This window comes from Chionomys nivalis, chromosome 22 (genome assembly GCF_950005125.1).
Source record: "Chionomys nivalis chromosome 22, mChiNiv1.1, whole genome shotgun sequence".
Lineage (NCBI taxonomy): Eukaryota > Metazoa > Chordata > Mammalia > Rodentia > Cricetidae > Chionomys > Chionomys nivalis.
Window position 1 is genome coordinate 45,160,068 of NC_080107.1, and position 15,621 is coordinate 45,175,688.

A 15,621-nucleotide genomic window follows, 5' to 3' on the forward strand; every position below is an offset into this window, starting at 1 on the left:
GGAGTTGGCTGCTGCAACCAGTAACTCCTGCCTCCCTTTTTTAAAGCAAAAAACTTCCTTTTGAGCTCAGCTGTGGGATACTTACACAAGGCCCTGGGCTCCATCCCCAGTGTCACAGGTTTTTTTTTTTTTTTTTTGTGATGGTTTGTGTACCCTTGGTTGTCCTGGAACTCACTCTGTAGACCTCAAGCTCAGAGATCTACTGGCCTCTACCTCTTGAGTTCTAAATTTAAAGGCATGTAACACCACCATCTGGCTTGAAGACTTCTTTCTTTTTTTCTTTTGGATAAGTGTTTTTGCCTGCATGCATGCCTGTGCATCACATGTGTGCTCAGTGTCTAGAAGAGGGTGTCAATCCCCCTGGAACTGGAGTTTCAGGATATTGTTTGCTGCCAGCTGGGTTCTGGCAACTGTCTTAGCAGCTAAGCCATCTCTCCAGCTCTAACATGGAACCAGTACTTTTATCCACTGAGCTATCTTAACACCTTTTAAGAGGAGTATTTTGAGCAGGGTATCATAGTGCATGCCTTTGATCCTAGAGGGGAGGCACGGCAGGCAGTAGTTGGAGGCTAGCTTATTACCAAATTCCAGGCCAGCAAAAGCTATGTAAGACTATCCTCTATATATATTGAGACAGCTTTTCATGTAGCCCAAGCTGACCCTGAACTTACTTTGTAGCTCAAAATAACCTTAAACTTGTAATCCTCCAGCTTCTACTCCTGAACACCAGGATTGTAAACTTGCCTCCCTCTCTCCTCTCTCTCTCTCTCTCTCTCTCTCTCTCTCTCTCTCTCGCTATTTGAGAGGCTCGGCACAGTCCTATGTTCTCATTCATCAATTCATCGTGGCCTTGGCAGCTATGTTGGTAGCTGGGTCTAGTCCTCTACCAACTGGAAAGCCCAGCAGAATGCTTGCAAGGCCAGCCAGGGAGTTGGTGAGCAAGCTGGTGCCCTTTCTCCAACTTTGGGCCACCTCCTTTGACACAGAGGAGAGAGAATGAAGATAGGGCTAGTACTTCCCATTGGCTTCAGAGGAATGGCCCAGTGCTCTAAGGGAAAGGGCTTGGCTGTGATTCCCAGGAAGAGACTTCAGCTTGCTAGAGTCCCATTTCTAGGTTCTGGCCTTGTCTCCCTCCTCTTGCCATGCTGGGGGAAGGCCTTGGGAATCCTGCTGTTATCTTCTTATGGCAACTGTCCATTTTAGTCAGTGTCTACCAAGTTCTTGCCACAGGGTCAGGCTCTGTGCAAACCCTGGGAAACTTGGAGACTCAGGTATGGAACTAGACAGCCTGCACCCACACCTACAGAGGAACTGTTAGGAATTCTGCTGTAATTTCCCAGCCTCTGTGGATCTGGACTCTGCACCAGAAGAGATGGATCCAGGTTTGGACAGGTCTGGAGTGTAAGGACTGTTGGGTTTATCCTTCTAGACATCAGTTCCTCTCCTCTAGGCAGCAGAGGCAGGGTGGGACCTTTCGTCAGCCTTTCTATGCACACAAGCTGGCTATGGCTCTCTTCGGTTCTTCCTAGTCCAAGCAGGAGACACTGCATGTATTCAGCTCTTTGCTCTTGGGTTTCCTCTGAGTGAAGCCAGGAGATGAAAGGTCATTCCTGCTTCCAAGTACAACCTATCTTCCTCCTATCTTGCCTGATTTTTTTTTTTTTTCTGAGGCAAGTTTACTCTTGGGCAATAATGACACTTCCCTAACTGATTTCTGGTCATAGGTGGGTCACAGGCTGAATATTTTAAAAGTATGTGACATCCGTGGAGGCATGCATGGGCCAGCACACACGTGGAGGTCAGAGAGCAACTCTGGGGAAGCAGTACTCCCCTTTCACCTTTATGTGGGTTCTAGGGACTGATCTCAGGTCCTCAGCCTTGGGTTGCAAGTACCTTTACCCACTGAGCCATCTTGCTGGCCCCCAGACAGAATACTTTGGATACCTCATATACCTCCTCTTAGTAGAGAATAGTATCCATTATTCCCATCTTACAGGTAGAACAATTGAGGCTCAGACTCACCTAGGGCTGAATGGCCAAGGATTCTGACCATATGTGTTGGACACCTGACACCTAAGCATTAGGCTTTCTGTTCTGCTGCCTTCAGGGTCCACTCCAACAATGCCCTCCCCAGACTACAAGATGGGGGCTTTGCAGCATATTCAACTTCCCTGAATGGGTGTATGCCTTTAAGCCTTTTTGCATTCTAATTATCAGCAAAATAAAACCAAGAGAGCTTTGCTTGTTTATTTTAAGTCTGAATCAATTGAAAAAGAAATCTGCTCTTCACCCCTAGGTTCTTGGCGTTCAAGTGGCTAGCTGCTGTGAGGACCATTCATTGTTTCTCCCTGTTTCCACCATCCCAGCTACCACCACTATGCCATCAGCAAGATCAGTAGGTAGAGAGGCAAAAGGAGATTGTCTATCTGAGTAGTGTACGCTTCCAGGAGGGACACTGTACTGATGGACCCCAAAATCCAAGCATAACTGTAGTTCAGGTCTACTCCACTGTCAAAGACTAAGATCAGAGCTACAGAGATGATCTGTGCGAATATAGACGTCATAGTCCCCTCGAGTGTTTTCTTAGTCCCAGGCCAGCGGATCTCTCCCATGGTGCTGCCAAATATGGAGGCCACAGTATCACCCACACCCACAGCCAGGACTCCAGCATAGGGGACCAGGGCTCTTGCTCCTCCCAGGCTGTCCTTCTGTGCACAGGGTCTGGGAATCAGCCAAATGGGAAGAGACATGCCCAGAAGCAGATAGATGTGTGTTAGGATAAGGGGTCCACTGTCTCGTTCATCCAGGAAGAGGGACAGAAGGCTCCGCAGAGTGTGACCCAAGGGCTTGATTCGGAAATAGCGCACATACTCCAGGAAGATGAAGACCGCCAGACATATAGTGGCGGCCACATACAGCAGTGGCCGGTCAAAGACGATCCCTGGGATGTAAGTGGCTACCACAATGAAGTGAAAATACTTTCTGGTAATGGTAGGAGCCCTGTGCTTCTTGGACTCAGAAGATGATCGCTTGGTATTCTGGTACAGCACCACCAGGCAGGCCATGGCGGCCAGCAAAGACCAATAAGCTAGGAGGTAGACGCGAGTTTCTGTGTAGAAGAGGAACTGAAGAAGCCAAAGCAGAGGGTTCCTGCGAATGAGCCAGTGCAGCCAGGGCAGAACCACACCAAGGCCTAGCACACAGGTCATGAGGTGGAAGAAGATGGAAGAGGCCCAAGTGCCTGAGTCCATGAAGACAAAGAGGGTGCTGAAGAAGACACCCATGAGCACCATCCCTACCACCACCACCAACAGGAAGAAGTCCACTGGGTCCCCTTGGCTTTCAGTCAGAGAGCGCTTGATGAGTTGGTTGAGGACGAAGCTAATGGCACCCAGTACCAGCAGTGCCTCTCCAGGAGTGAAGCACCGGGGCAGCAGGTACAGCAGGATCATGTTGAGATAAACAAATATCAGCAGGACTTCCAGGACCTCGATCACCTCGCCCACACTGAGGGAGTGCTTCATAATATAAATGATAATGCCTCCGGCCAAACCCGAGATGGCACAAGTATTGGTGGGCACAGGGCGAGTGATGCCCAGGGCCAACACAGAGGAGAAGAGGGCCACTGCCATGCCAGTGGCTGCAACCACAATGCCGAAGCGCTCGAAGTACGGGTTCCCCGCAGTTTGGCAGCGCTCCTTCATGACCAGCCCAAACAAGGGCATGACCATGGAGGCCGGCAGTAAGCCACTGTTCGCGGACATTCGGAACTGGAAAACGGCATTCCCCTGCTGGAGCAGCCGGTCCCACTTGTACTGGACGTAGAAGGCCTGCACTGCGAGGGCCACGGCGCACCACGAGTATCGGTCCCACACCACAGCGTGGATGCTCAGCACCACTGCGAACACCACTGCAGCCTCCGCCAGGACCAACCCGCTCAGCGGAAACCCAGACTCCGGGACTGGGGGAGGGCACTGTCGGGTCATGTCTCTAGGTCTGGGGCTCTTGGGGAAGCTTGGTGTCTAGGGACGCTTTGGCCTCTGAGGCCCTCAAGCAGCCAAGCAGAGGGCAGCAACTTCACCCAGCCAGCAACCTTCTCCAGCTTCCAAAAGGGTGCTCCACTACGGGCCACTGTGAGGCCTGGGAGCCGGCGCCCAGTCACCCTCCACCGCTTCCAACCTACGGTGTAGCAGACGTTTGAACTCTTCACCTCTCACAGGCTCCACCGCCTCCACCGCGCACACAACTCAGCCATGGGCAGCGCCATCTTGACAGCCCCATCCTGGGCCCGTCCCGCCGTCACGTGACGGAAAGCACCGCCCCTCGTCGTACGGTGCGCGGTCACGTGGGCCTGGCGTCTGGGGGCGGGGCTGGGACTCGCGCGCGAAGATGGCGGCTGCCGCCGGTGGGCCGTGTGTGAGGTGCGGAGTGGGGCTCGGCGGCGGCGGGGGTGGCCGTGCGGTGCTGGGTGGGCGCAGGGCGGGAGTTGGGAACGGGATTCGGCGGCAGTGGAGGAAACGAGCTCAGGCTGGGTGGACGGACACCCGCCGGGGCGGCAGTTAGGTCCAAACCGTCCCCTCTCGCGGGGCTGAAGTCACTTCTGGAGCGGGCCGATCGCTCGCCCTTCCTTTTCCGCGATTCCTATGCCTCATGTCTCCCCACGCTCCCGCGCTTCCTCCACCACGCTCCCCGTAGGCACTGCTGGACATCTCGGGGTCGCCTGGAAGACACCCCCACTCCCGGGCCCCGCCGTAGTGTCCCCGCGCCCAGCCCCGCCTCGGGTGTGCCTTGCCCACGCCGCGGGTTCTTCCCGCGGGCATCCTTAGTTCCCGCCTTCTTGTATTTTTGGCTGATGCCGGTATTGATTAAATCAGCAGACATGCCTTTATCTTCCAAGCGATTCCGGGTGCTGTGCCAGCCTTCGGACACAAGATGGATTGTTACCAAACAAGCTCACGGTTCTCACACTTAGGAGTGCTTGTTTTGTTTTGAGGCTAGGTCTCTGGTACCACGCACAGGCCTTGAACTCCTATCCTCTTGCCTTTGCCTTCTTAGTGCGGAAATTACGGACATGAATTCCGAGCCTTGCTTGTCTTTCTTTAAAGAGCGCTTACTAGCGCCAGATCCTGGGAAAGTGCATTGCATGCCTTATCTCATTCATTCCTCACAAGTAGGCGAGAGGCGCCTCCTGTTACACACGACATAGAAGTTCGATTCAAAAGGTAATTCCCTGTCTGCCCTCGTGATAATCCTCAGGAGGATTCCGATGCAAGGTTATCAGACTAAAACCTCAGTACATCTTCCACATTGTAGAGGAGACAACCCACTCCTAAAACTTAAACAAAGCTCTCACCTGGAACTGACTCTGCTAGCTTTATTTGGTCTTGTTTCCTGAGGAACTCTTAAACACGCAGACAACCATGTAAACATCTCCCACACTGCCTGTCTTTCTCTCCATCAGCCTCTTGGCCTTCCAGTGGTAAGATTTCCTTTGAAGAGTCCTGTGGAGAAGATGCGATCCTTGGGAGGGCCATTTTCCTTTCCTTCCCTCTGCTGTTTCGTCCTAGCCCTTGTAGCCACAGCTATGGGTATATACTTGTATGAAACTTTGAAAAAAATGATTTTTTTCTAAAGGAAAGGAAAATTTTGGCTTGTGGACAGACTTTCATCATGTTGAGGAACATACCAAACCCTTCCTTGAGGACGGACTTTGACTGATCTTAGGGTATTTATGTTTATTTTGGGGTCCTAGGAGGTCACACCCAGGGCCTCAGGAATGCTAGGCAAGCACTCTGCTACTGAGCCACAGCCTGGGGCACCTGATGGTGTTAGGAGAGTAACTTTTAGCTTTGGAAAGCACGCTCCCTAGCCATTGGGAATAGTGGTCTCTCTTTGAAAGCCTGAATCTGGCTCAGGGAAACGTCCCTTCTGTTCCTTTTGCATATTGTTTTGGAGTTGACCTTAGAAGTCACCTTTCCATTTCAAGCTCCGGCTTTTCCAAGTGAGAATCTTCGAATCTTTTGTGTGTGCAGGTGTGTGCCTGTGGAGGCTGTTGGGTGTCTTTCTTAGATCTGTTTTACCGAGGCAGAGTCTCCTGGATCTGGAGCCTGCTGCTTCAGCTTGTCTAGGAAGCCATTTTAGACTCGGCTTCCCCAGTCTCCTTGTGAGCATTAGAATTACTGGGCTCTCACCCATGTCTGGTTTTCATGTGGTGCTGGGGATCTGAGTCGTTTGCACTGGAGTGCCTTATGGAGCCATCTCAGTGCTGTGCTGTTCTTTTAGAGGCTTATTGAAGTGAGTGCAGCCTGTGTTCTGTGTGTGACCTAGGCCTGGTCTGGCACTGTAACCCGCCTGCCTCAGCCTTTCTGCTGCTGCAGCTGCAGGTGTGTGTGGAGGATGTGGCCCTGGGCAACCACTCAGGAGCTTATGACAGTCGCTCAGAAAGTTGGTTTGAATATTGCAGTCTCTTGTGTTTGTGGAAGTCTGAGTGGTACAAGTGTGAAGAAAGTAAAGCCACTATTTGAAAAGCCCTCACTACTGCTATTGCTGGGCCCAGTGTAGTGATGCACACATTTAATCCCAGCAAAGGCGGGCTAGAGCTAAACAGTAAAACTCTCTCAAAAAAGTTAAAAGCTGGGGCTCAAGAGATGGTTCTCAAAAAAGTTAAAAGCTGGGGCTCAAGAGATGGTGCAGAGGTTAAGAGTGCTGACTGCTCTTCCAGAGGTCCTGAGTTCAATTCCCAGTAACCACATGGTGACTCACAGCCATCTGTAATGAGATCTGGTGCCCTCCTCTGGCGTTCAGGCATGCATGCAGGCAGAACACTATACTTTTTTTTTTTTTAAAGTTAAAAGTTATTGCTGCTAAGCTCATTCCTAGCTTACAAGAGAACTGTGCAGCTCCTCTGGAGTCGGGTAGACAGCAGCTGCATTTCTTTGTATGTGCAGTGTAACTTTCTCAAAGGGACTGTTTTCATTAGAGTAACTTGGCTGGCTCAGTGTTCTCCAGTTGGACTCTGATTATTCTTGGTGTTTCATCCAAAAGTTTTCTTTAAAGATTTTTTCTTGGGCATTTTATTTATTGTTTCTACGAGCATTTGCGTGCATGTTTGTCTGTGCATCACTCTGTGTAGTGCCTTGGAATTACAAAGAGTTGTGAGTCACTTTATGGTGCTGGGAATTTTTTTTGTTTTGTTTTGTTTTTTGTTTTGTTTTGTTTTTCGAGACAGGGTTCCTCTGTGGTTTTGGAGCCTGTCCTGGAACTAGCTCTTGTAGACCAGGCTGGTCTCGAACTCCCAGAGATCCGCCTGCCTCTGCCTCCCGAGTGCTGGGATTAAAGGCGTGCGCCACCACCGCCCGGCTGGGAATTTAACCTGCGTTCTCTAAGAGCAGCCAAGTGCAGCCTAAGTTTTTATGCACCAGGTGTGATAGCCCACAGAGGCTGAAGAAGGCATTGATTCATCTAGAACTGGAGTTCCAGGCAGTTGTTGTTGTGCCGAATATAACTGGACTGTTTTTGAACTGCCAGCTTATGGAGGATTTTTATTTTTTAAAGGTTTGTTTGTTTGTTTGTTTGTTTGTTTATTTATTGTGTGTATAGTGTTCTGTCTGCATGTGTGTCTACAGACCAGAAGAGGGCATCAGATCTCATTATAGATGGTAGTGAGCCACCATGTGGTTGCTGGGAATTGAACTCAGGACCTCTAGAAAAATAGTCAGTGCTCTTAACCTCTGAGCCATCTCTCTAGCCCGGCTTTTTTTAATTTTTTTTCTGGTTTTTTTGAGACAGGGTTTCTCTGTAGCTTTGGAGCCTGTCCTGGAACTAGCTCTTGTAGACCAGGCTGGCCTCGAACTCACAGAGATCTGCCTGTCTCTGCCTCCCAAGTGCTGGGATTAAAGATGTGCACCTGAGGCTTTTTATTAATTATGAAAGCTCGGCCTTATCTTAGGCTTGTTCCCAACTAGCTCTTAAAACTTAAATTAACCGATTTATATTAATCTACATTCTGCCATGTGGCTTGTTACCTCTCCTCATTACAATATGTCCGGCTTCGTCCACATCTGACTGGCAATTCACCTGCACCTCCAGTTCTTTCTATTTCTCTCCAGAAGTTCCACCTGTCCTCTCCTGCCTAGCTACTTAGCTTTTTATTAAACTGATCGTAACGTGCCAGGCAGGTGAGGGAGGACAAAGACACATCTTTATACAATGTACAAAAAGATTATCAGATTATCTCAACAAGTTGTGAGTTGCTTTATGTGGTTGTTGGAAACTAAACCCAGGTCCTCTGCAAGAGCAGTAATTGCTCTTAACTGAGCCATTTCTCCTGTTGTTATTTACTATTTTATTATAGTGTATATTCTATGGTGTGTGTGTGCAGGTCAAAGGACAACTCTGGAAAGTTGGTTCTCTCCTTCCATCTTAATGTGGATTCCAGGGTTGACAAAGTCAGGTCTCCAGGCTTGTGTGGCAAGTGTTTTTGCCCACTGAGCCACCTGCTGGTCCTCTGCCTCTTAGAAATGAAATTCTGTGTTGTCTCTTTGAATTTTAGATTAATGGCCTATATGTTTGCTTATTTTTACATTTATTTATTTATTGTATATATGTGGGTGTCTGTTTGCTAAGGAGTGCGTGTTGTCAGGGGACAACTTGTCAGAATCAGTTTCTTCCTTTCACCATGTGGGAGGGTCTTGGGGATTCAATTTATCAGGTTTAGTGATAGGCACATTGACCTACTGAGCCGTCTTGTTGGCTCATCAATGTATTAAAAAAAAAGCAAACTTCTTGTGTGTGTGTGTGTGTGTGTGTGTGTGTAGTTGAGAGCATGAGTGTGGCACCATGGCAGGTGGCCAGAGGACACTTGAGTCAGTTCTCTTCCACTGTGGGGTCTAGGGGTTGAGCACAGGTCACAAGGCTTTTGCAGCAAGAGCTGTACTTTGCCAGCCCAGACAGTACATTTTTAAATCCCCCTGCCTCCAGACAGGGTTTCTCTCTAGCTTTGGATTTGGAGGCTGTCCTGGAACTGGATCTGTAGACCAGGCTGGCCTTGAACTCAGAGATCCTCCTGTCTTTGCGTCCCTACTGCTGGGATTAAAGGTGAGCACCACAGCCTGGCTGTTTTTAAAAATCTTATCTTTGAAGCTAGATACTTGATTTCAGTGACTTAGTTTCTCCCCTGTAGGATATAGGTAGAAGCTGTTCTTTTCCTGATCCCTTAATTTGGATGTGCCAGTACCAGCCTCCTCTGGTGTGTCTGCACATTCCTTCACTTACCAGTGGGAGATAGTCTTCCTTCCTGGGCCAGTGTTTGTGCCTTCTCTGATTCTGTGTGTGCGTTCTCCTTCAGAGTCTCTCATTGTTAGCTATCTTCCCTATAGTACTTCCTTCTTGTAGATTGTGTAATGTGATGTTCTGTGACAGACTTCCTGGGAAGAGGCTTCTCATACATCTCTACTCACCCTGGGAAGGGAACCACAGCAGACCAAAGTGATGATTGCACCAATAAATGAGTTTTTATTGACATTACTTAGCAGGAGTGTGGGTGAGGGATTACTTACAAGGATTAGGGATAATGCAAAATCATCTGAAAAGCCAGATGGTAGTGGTGCACATCTTAAATCCAAGCACTTGGGAGGCAGAGGAGGCAGATATTTGAATTCAAGGCCAGCCTGGTCTACAGAGGGAATTCCAGGACAGCCAGGGCTACACAGAGAAACATTGTATCCAACCAAAAACACACAAAACGTTAAAGCAGCTGTATCACCAGAAAGTCCACCCATCATGGGTGACAACTGAAAAGCTGCAGCCCAGGAGCTCTCTGCAGCTTTACTAGGCCTTGCAGGCAGATGACAGTTCTTCTTAGGGCAGTGTGGCTGGTCAGGGTCTCCACCCATCAGCTGTTTACTCACCTTTATACTGATGGGTAGGGTCACTGACAAGTGACCCCTGGTGGTGTTTGTTTTCCTCTTGTGCCTTCTGAGCCTCCCCTCCCATCCTGGAAGGTTTCAAGCTGGAGGGCATGTTGTACCTGGGGGAACTTGCCTCCAACAGCGCTTTCCAGGCTTGTCAGCAGCATCAAGTTTCAGACTAGTCTAAATCTTCATCATTCACAGACAAGAGCAGTGTGTAGACCATTCAACAAAGATTCTTCTATACCTCATAAAGTACCATTTTCGCTTCCATTCTACCTCTTAACACTTTACCAATTTTTTTTCTTTTCCAAGTAGATTAAAGTCTAGACTGGACTTATATCATTCTCTTCTTTCAGACATTCAGCTCATGTTGTTTTTTTTTTTTTTTTTAAATATTTATTTATTAAGTATACAATATTCTGTCTGCATATATGCCTGCAGGCCAGAAGAGGGCACCAGATCTCATTACAGATGGCTGTGAGCCACCATGTGGTTGCTGGGAATTGAACTCAGGACCTTTGGAAGAGCAGGCAATGCTCTTAACCTCTGAGCCATCTCGCCAGCCCCTCATGTTGTTTTTAAAGCTCATTTTATCTGTGGGTGCATGTGCATGTACTACAGCATGTGTGGAGGTCAGAGGACAACCTGAGGGCACTGGTTCTCTCTTCCACCATGTAGATGCCATGGCTAGAACTCAAGTCTCCAGGTTTAATGACAAGTGCCTCTACCCACTGAGTGATCATCTCAACGCCCCTTCAAGCTGTATTCATTATGGCCTCTTGATGTCTTGTATCAAGATTGTGGTTGGCTTGAAGCTGGAGAGATGTGTTTAGTACTATCTTGTCAGGACTACCAGCTTGCAAGTAATGACATCGAAACTTATTAATTATAAAAGCTCATTTTTAGCTTAAGTTTGTTCCTAACTAGTTCTTTTTTTCCAAAGATTTTATTTATTATGTATACAGTGTTCTGCACTCCTTAAGAAGGTACCAAATCTCATTATAGATGTTTGTGAGCCACCATATGGTTGCTGGGAATTGAACTCAGGACCTCTGGAAGAGCAGCCAATGCTCTTAAACTCTGAGCTATCTTTCCAGCTCCTAACTAGTTCTTATAACTTAAATTAACCCATTTTTTTGTTGTTTTTGTTTTTGTTTTTTTGAGGCAGGGTTTTTCTGTAGCTTTGGAGCCTGTCCTGGAACTATCTCTGTAGACCAGGCTGGCCTCGAACTCACAGAGATCAGCCTCCAAATGCTGGGATTAAAGGCAAAAACTTTAAATTTTTAAATGGGCTACATAGGTATAATGCCTTAAACAAGAATAGAAGCATATATACAGTAAGTATAACAATAATCTTTTTTTTTTTTTTTTTTTTTTTTTGGTTTTTTGAGACAGGGTTTCTCTGTGGTTTTGGAGTCTGTCCTGGAACTAGCTCTTGTAGACCAGGCTGGTCTCAGAGATCCGCCTGTCTCTGCCTCCCGAGTGCTGGGATTAAAGGCGTGCGCCACCACCGCCCGGCAACAATAATCTTAAATTTGTATCAGTATACAGAAATTCATACCAATGTAAAGTATTTGAGATTAGTGGTTGTTTTTTTAGTTTAAAAGTAAATTTAATAATCTACCCTTTATACTGCCATTTATATAGTTCCCTTTTTCTTATAGGAGATCCTGTATCTAATTTCCTTTGTTTAGCTTTTTTCCTGACCATTACTAATAACAACTTGTAACCAAGTCCCTTAAACAATGACAAGCATCCATAACCCAACAAATGACCAAAAACCCACCCACTCTCCCTCTTGAGAATGCAGGTGTCGTGTTCTCTAGACTGCTTCCTGCTGTCTGGGAATGACAGCATCTTTAGGGGACCCTGAGAAAATTGGAATAATGGTCATGTCCTGGGAGAGCTAGCTGTGTTATTTTTTGTTTAGTCTCCGTGTGATGGGGCAGTGGAGAGCTCACCTGCAGTCCTGGCTGGAGAAGTCTGTGAGGCTGGACCATCCCAGCCAGCAGCTTTGAAGTTGTCCTGGATGCAGAATTTTGAAGAAATTATAGCAGAGGCATTTTTAGAGGCTGGATCACCTGAGCTACTTGACTTTTAGTGTCTCTGGTTCTCATTTTCTGAAAACACAAACTTTTAAAGGTGACATATATCTTCATTAACACAAATATGGAGTGTGTGGTGTGCACAGGTCAGCTAAAGATGATGTTCTGTTCTATTTGAGTAGGTAAAAGGCATCTGTCAACGCTTTAAGTCTGTTTGGACTGCACCTCCAAACTGTAATATAATAAATCATGAGGACTTTGACCAACAAGATTTATCATGTCTCATCCAGTCTTAGAGCTGTTCCCATGGGGAGGGATCAGCATGCACATCGCCTGTCTTTACTGTCTTCCTCCCTCATGTCTGTAGCCAAGATCCTCAGGAGGTCTCCCCCAGTCAAATGTGATCTTTATTAATTTTGAAGAATCCATAGGTTTTCATTTCCTATGGAAACAAAGGCATAACCTCTCCTAAAGCAACACATTTTTTGACTTCCATTTTAAAGTTAAGACATCTCTAAAGTATATAGGCTGGTTTAATTCAGCAGTCCCTTCCACAATTCATTTGTCTCTAGCAGATATTGTTTTTTTTTTCATTATCATTTAAAAAATTGAAAATCAATGAGGCACCATACTGGATCCAGGCACCCTAATTATTTCCCATCTTTATGTGCCTTTTAAAATTTTTTTATATTAAAGACTTTATTTTTTAATTATTTTTTTATTTTATGCATGTGGGTGTTTTGCCTGTATGTAGTATGTCTGTGTGAGGATGCCAGATGAAACCTGAGTAAAAGACAGCTATGAGCTGCAATGTGGGTGCTAGAGTTTGAACCTGGGTCCTCTGGAAGAGCAACCAGTGCTTCCAGCTACTGAGCCGTCTCCTCAGCCTGAGACTTTATTGTTTTTAAACTTTTTTTCTATAGCTGTTAATACTCATTTTCTTTGCTTTCTTCGGCACCTAAGCACCTTTTAAAGCATACTGTGTACCTTTTTAGAGGTTTTCTGGTCTGGACCTGGCTTTACTAAGTGCCTGTGTGAGACAAATCTTAAATTGTTGGCAGTAGTTAATTCTGGATCTGTGGGTGCCTAGCCTCTGGTTGGTGGGTACTGTCCGGAGCTGTGTTTACCGTCCAGCTCCGGGAAGTTGCTGAGCCCACATTTTGGAATCTTTGCAAGCAGCAGCCATAGGAGCCATTGGAGAGGCTGCAAGCCCAACTGGCATGACTTCTCAGTCTGTGTGGACATACCACACATTGGATGCCAAATATTGTAGTACTTTCTCATCGGGGCTGCCAACTCTCAAGTAATGACATGGAGAGTTATAATTAATTATAAAAGCTCAGTTTTAGCTTAGGCTTGTCCCTAAGTAGTTCTTATAACTTAAATTAACCCATATTTTTAATCTGTATTCTTCCACAAGGCTTGTTACCTTACCTCATACTGCCCATCCATCCTTCTTCTGCATCTGGTGACCTCACATTTTTCCTCTCAGAGTTCTCTAGCTGCCTGGAAGTCTCATCTATACTCTTCCTGCCTAGCTATTGGCCAGTCAGCTTTTTATTTTATCAATCACAGCAATATATCTTCACACAGAGTATAAATATCCCACAACAGAGATGGCTCAGTGGTTAAGAGTACTGGCTACTCTTACAGAGGACCAGAGTTTGATTGTCAGTATCTACACTGATAACTCCGGTTCCATGGGATCCAACACCTGTTTCTGGCCTCCTTGGGTATTACATACAATGGTGCATATATATACATGGTGGGTAGATAAACATGCAGACTAAACACCCATACATGTCAATAAAAATAAAAATCACACACACACAAAAGAAATGATAGAATGCAACATTGTTTCATTTGTTTGAATACGTAAAGAAGAAAGTTTATTAAACATTCTTATTTTTGAGACCAGCTCTCACTCTCCTAACTCTTCCTCCCAAGTGCTGGAATCACAGGTGTGCCTGCCCAGCCAAAACATAATTTTTGACACCTAACAAAATGATCATAATATGTTTTTATCTATCTGTCTGTCTGTCTGTCTGTCTATCTGTCTATCTATCTATGTGTTTTGGAACAGGGTTTCTCTGTGTAAACTTTGGAGCCTGTCTTGAAATTTGCTCTGTAGACCAGGCTGGCCTCTGCCTCCTAAGTGCTGGGATTAAGGTGTGTACCACCACGCCTGGCTATAATATGGTTTTTATAATTGAGAATGTTTTGTTCTGTTTTTCTTTTCCTGTTTTCTAACTTATTTTTTATTTAACTTTACTTAAGGAATAATTAACAGAAATTATAAATACTTAGAACATACAATATATTTTTATATCTCTATAGTGTCAAGCAGAACAATATATCTCACTGAGAATTTTTTTTTAAATATTTATTTATTTATTATGTATATAATATTCTTTCTGCGTGTATGCCTGAAGGCCAGAAGAGGGCACCAGACCTCATTACAGATGGTTGTGAGCCACCATGTGGTTGCTGGGAATTGAACTCAGGACCTTTGGAAGAACAGGCAATGCTCTTAACTGCTGAGCCATCTCTCCAGCCCCTCAATGAGAATTTTTATTTCTGTTCCCTTCCCTCTTCTATCTCGTCAGTAGAGTTTCAGTTTGTAGCCTAGGCTAGACTTGAACTTGTCTCAGCTTGCTGAGTGTTGGAATTATGCACATTTGCTATTGTGCTTAGCCTGAGAATTAAAAAAATTCTTGCCGGGCGGTGGTGGCGCACGCCTTTAATCCCAGCACTCGGGAGGTAGAGGCAGGCGGATCTCTGTAAGTTCGAGGCCAGCCTGGTCTAGTTCCAGCTAGTTCCAGGACAGGAACCAAAAGCTACGGAGAAACCCTGTCTCGAAAATCACAAAAAAACAAACAAAAAAAAATTCTTAAGTCGGGCAGTGGTGGTGCATGTCTTTAATTCCATCCAGCACTTGGGAGGCAGAGACAAGTGGGTCTCTGAGTTTGAAGTCAGCCTGGTTTGCAGAGCAAGTTCCAGGATAACCAGGGATACACAGAGAATTCTTTACTCGAACCGCCCCCACCAAAAAAATTTTAAAGAAATTAACATGTATATGTGTATGCCTATGTATATCATCATGTAATGGGTATCCATGGAAGCCAGAAGACAGGGTCGAATCTCCTGAATTTAGAGTTATAGGCAGTTGTAGGCTGCTTGACATGGGTGTAAACCATCTCAGGCCCTCTGGAAGAGCTGTAAATACTCTTAACCATCTCTCCAGCTCCTCTTTTTTTTTTTTTTTTTTTTTTTTTTTTGGTTTTTTTGGTTTTTCGAGACAGGGTTTCTCTGTGGTTTTGGAGCCTGTCCTGGAACTAGCTCTTGTAGACCAGGCTGGTCTCGAACTCACAGAGATCCGCCTGCCTCTGCCTCCCGAGTGCTGGGATTAAAGGCGTGCGCCACCACTGCCCGGCTCCAGCTCCTCTTTTTATCTATTACAGGGTTATTGTACCAGGCTGTTCTTGAACTTGTGTGGCTGAGAATGTCCTAAGAACTCCTTGATCTCTCTGCCTCCAGTGCTAGGATCACAGGCATGGTGCCCTCTGGTCTGGTTATGTGGTCGTGGGGATGGATAGAGTCAAGGGTTTGTGATTGCTGAACAAGTACTCCGTTCATTGAGCTACAATTCCTGCCACCGAGATTTA

The 15,621-nt window shown here is 46.3% G+C and overlaps 2 protein-coding genes across 2 annotated transcripts in view; one reads left to right on the forward strand and one right to left on the reverse strand.

Annotated features, from left to right (window-relative positions):
- Nucleotides 1-2,232: 2,232 nt before the first annotated feature.
- Dolk (dolichol kinase) lies at nucleotides 2,233-4,274 on the reverse strand. Its single transcript, XM_057755258.1, has one exon. It carries the CDS (start codon nucleotides 3,984-3,986, stop codon nucleotides 2,376-2,378), a length of 1,611 nt encoding a protein of 536 aa, XP_057611241.1. The 5' UTR covers nucleotides 3,987-4,274; the 3' UTR covers nucleotides 2,233-2,375.
- A 100-nt stretch (nucleotides 4,275-4,374) lies between these two features.
- The window catches only part of Nup188 (nucleoporin 188), a 58,696-nt gene continuing 47,449 nt past the window's right edge, over nucleotides 4,375-15,621 (forward strand). Inside the window, exon 1 of the mRNA XM_057755310.1 lies at nucleotides 4,375-4,421. Coding sequence (XP_057611293.1) covers nucleotides 4,390-4,421 — 32 coding nt within the window. The 5' untranslated portion in view covers nucleotides 4,375-4,389. The remainder of the gene's footprint in view (nucleotides 4,422-15,621) is intronic.

Coding starts and splice junctions, on each gene's coding strand:
- Dolk (XM_057755258.1), bottom strand. CDS start 3,986: ATGACCCGACAGTGCCCTCCCCCAGTCCCGGAGTCTGGGTTTCCGCTG.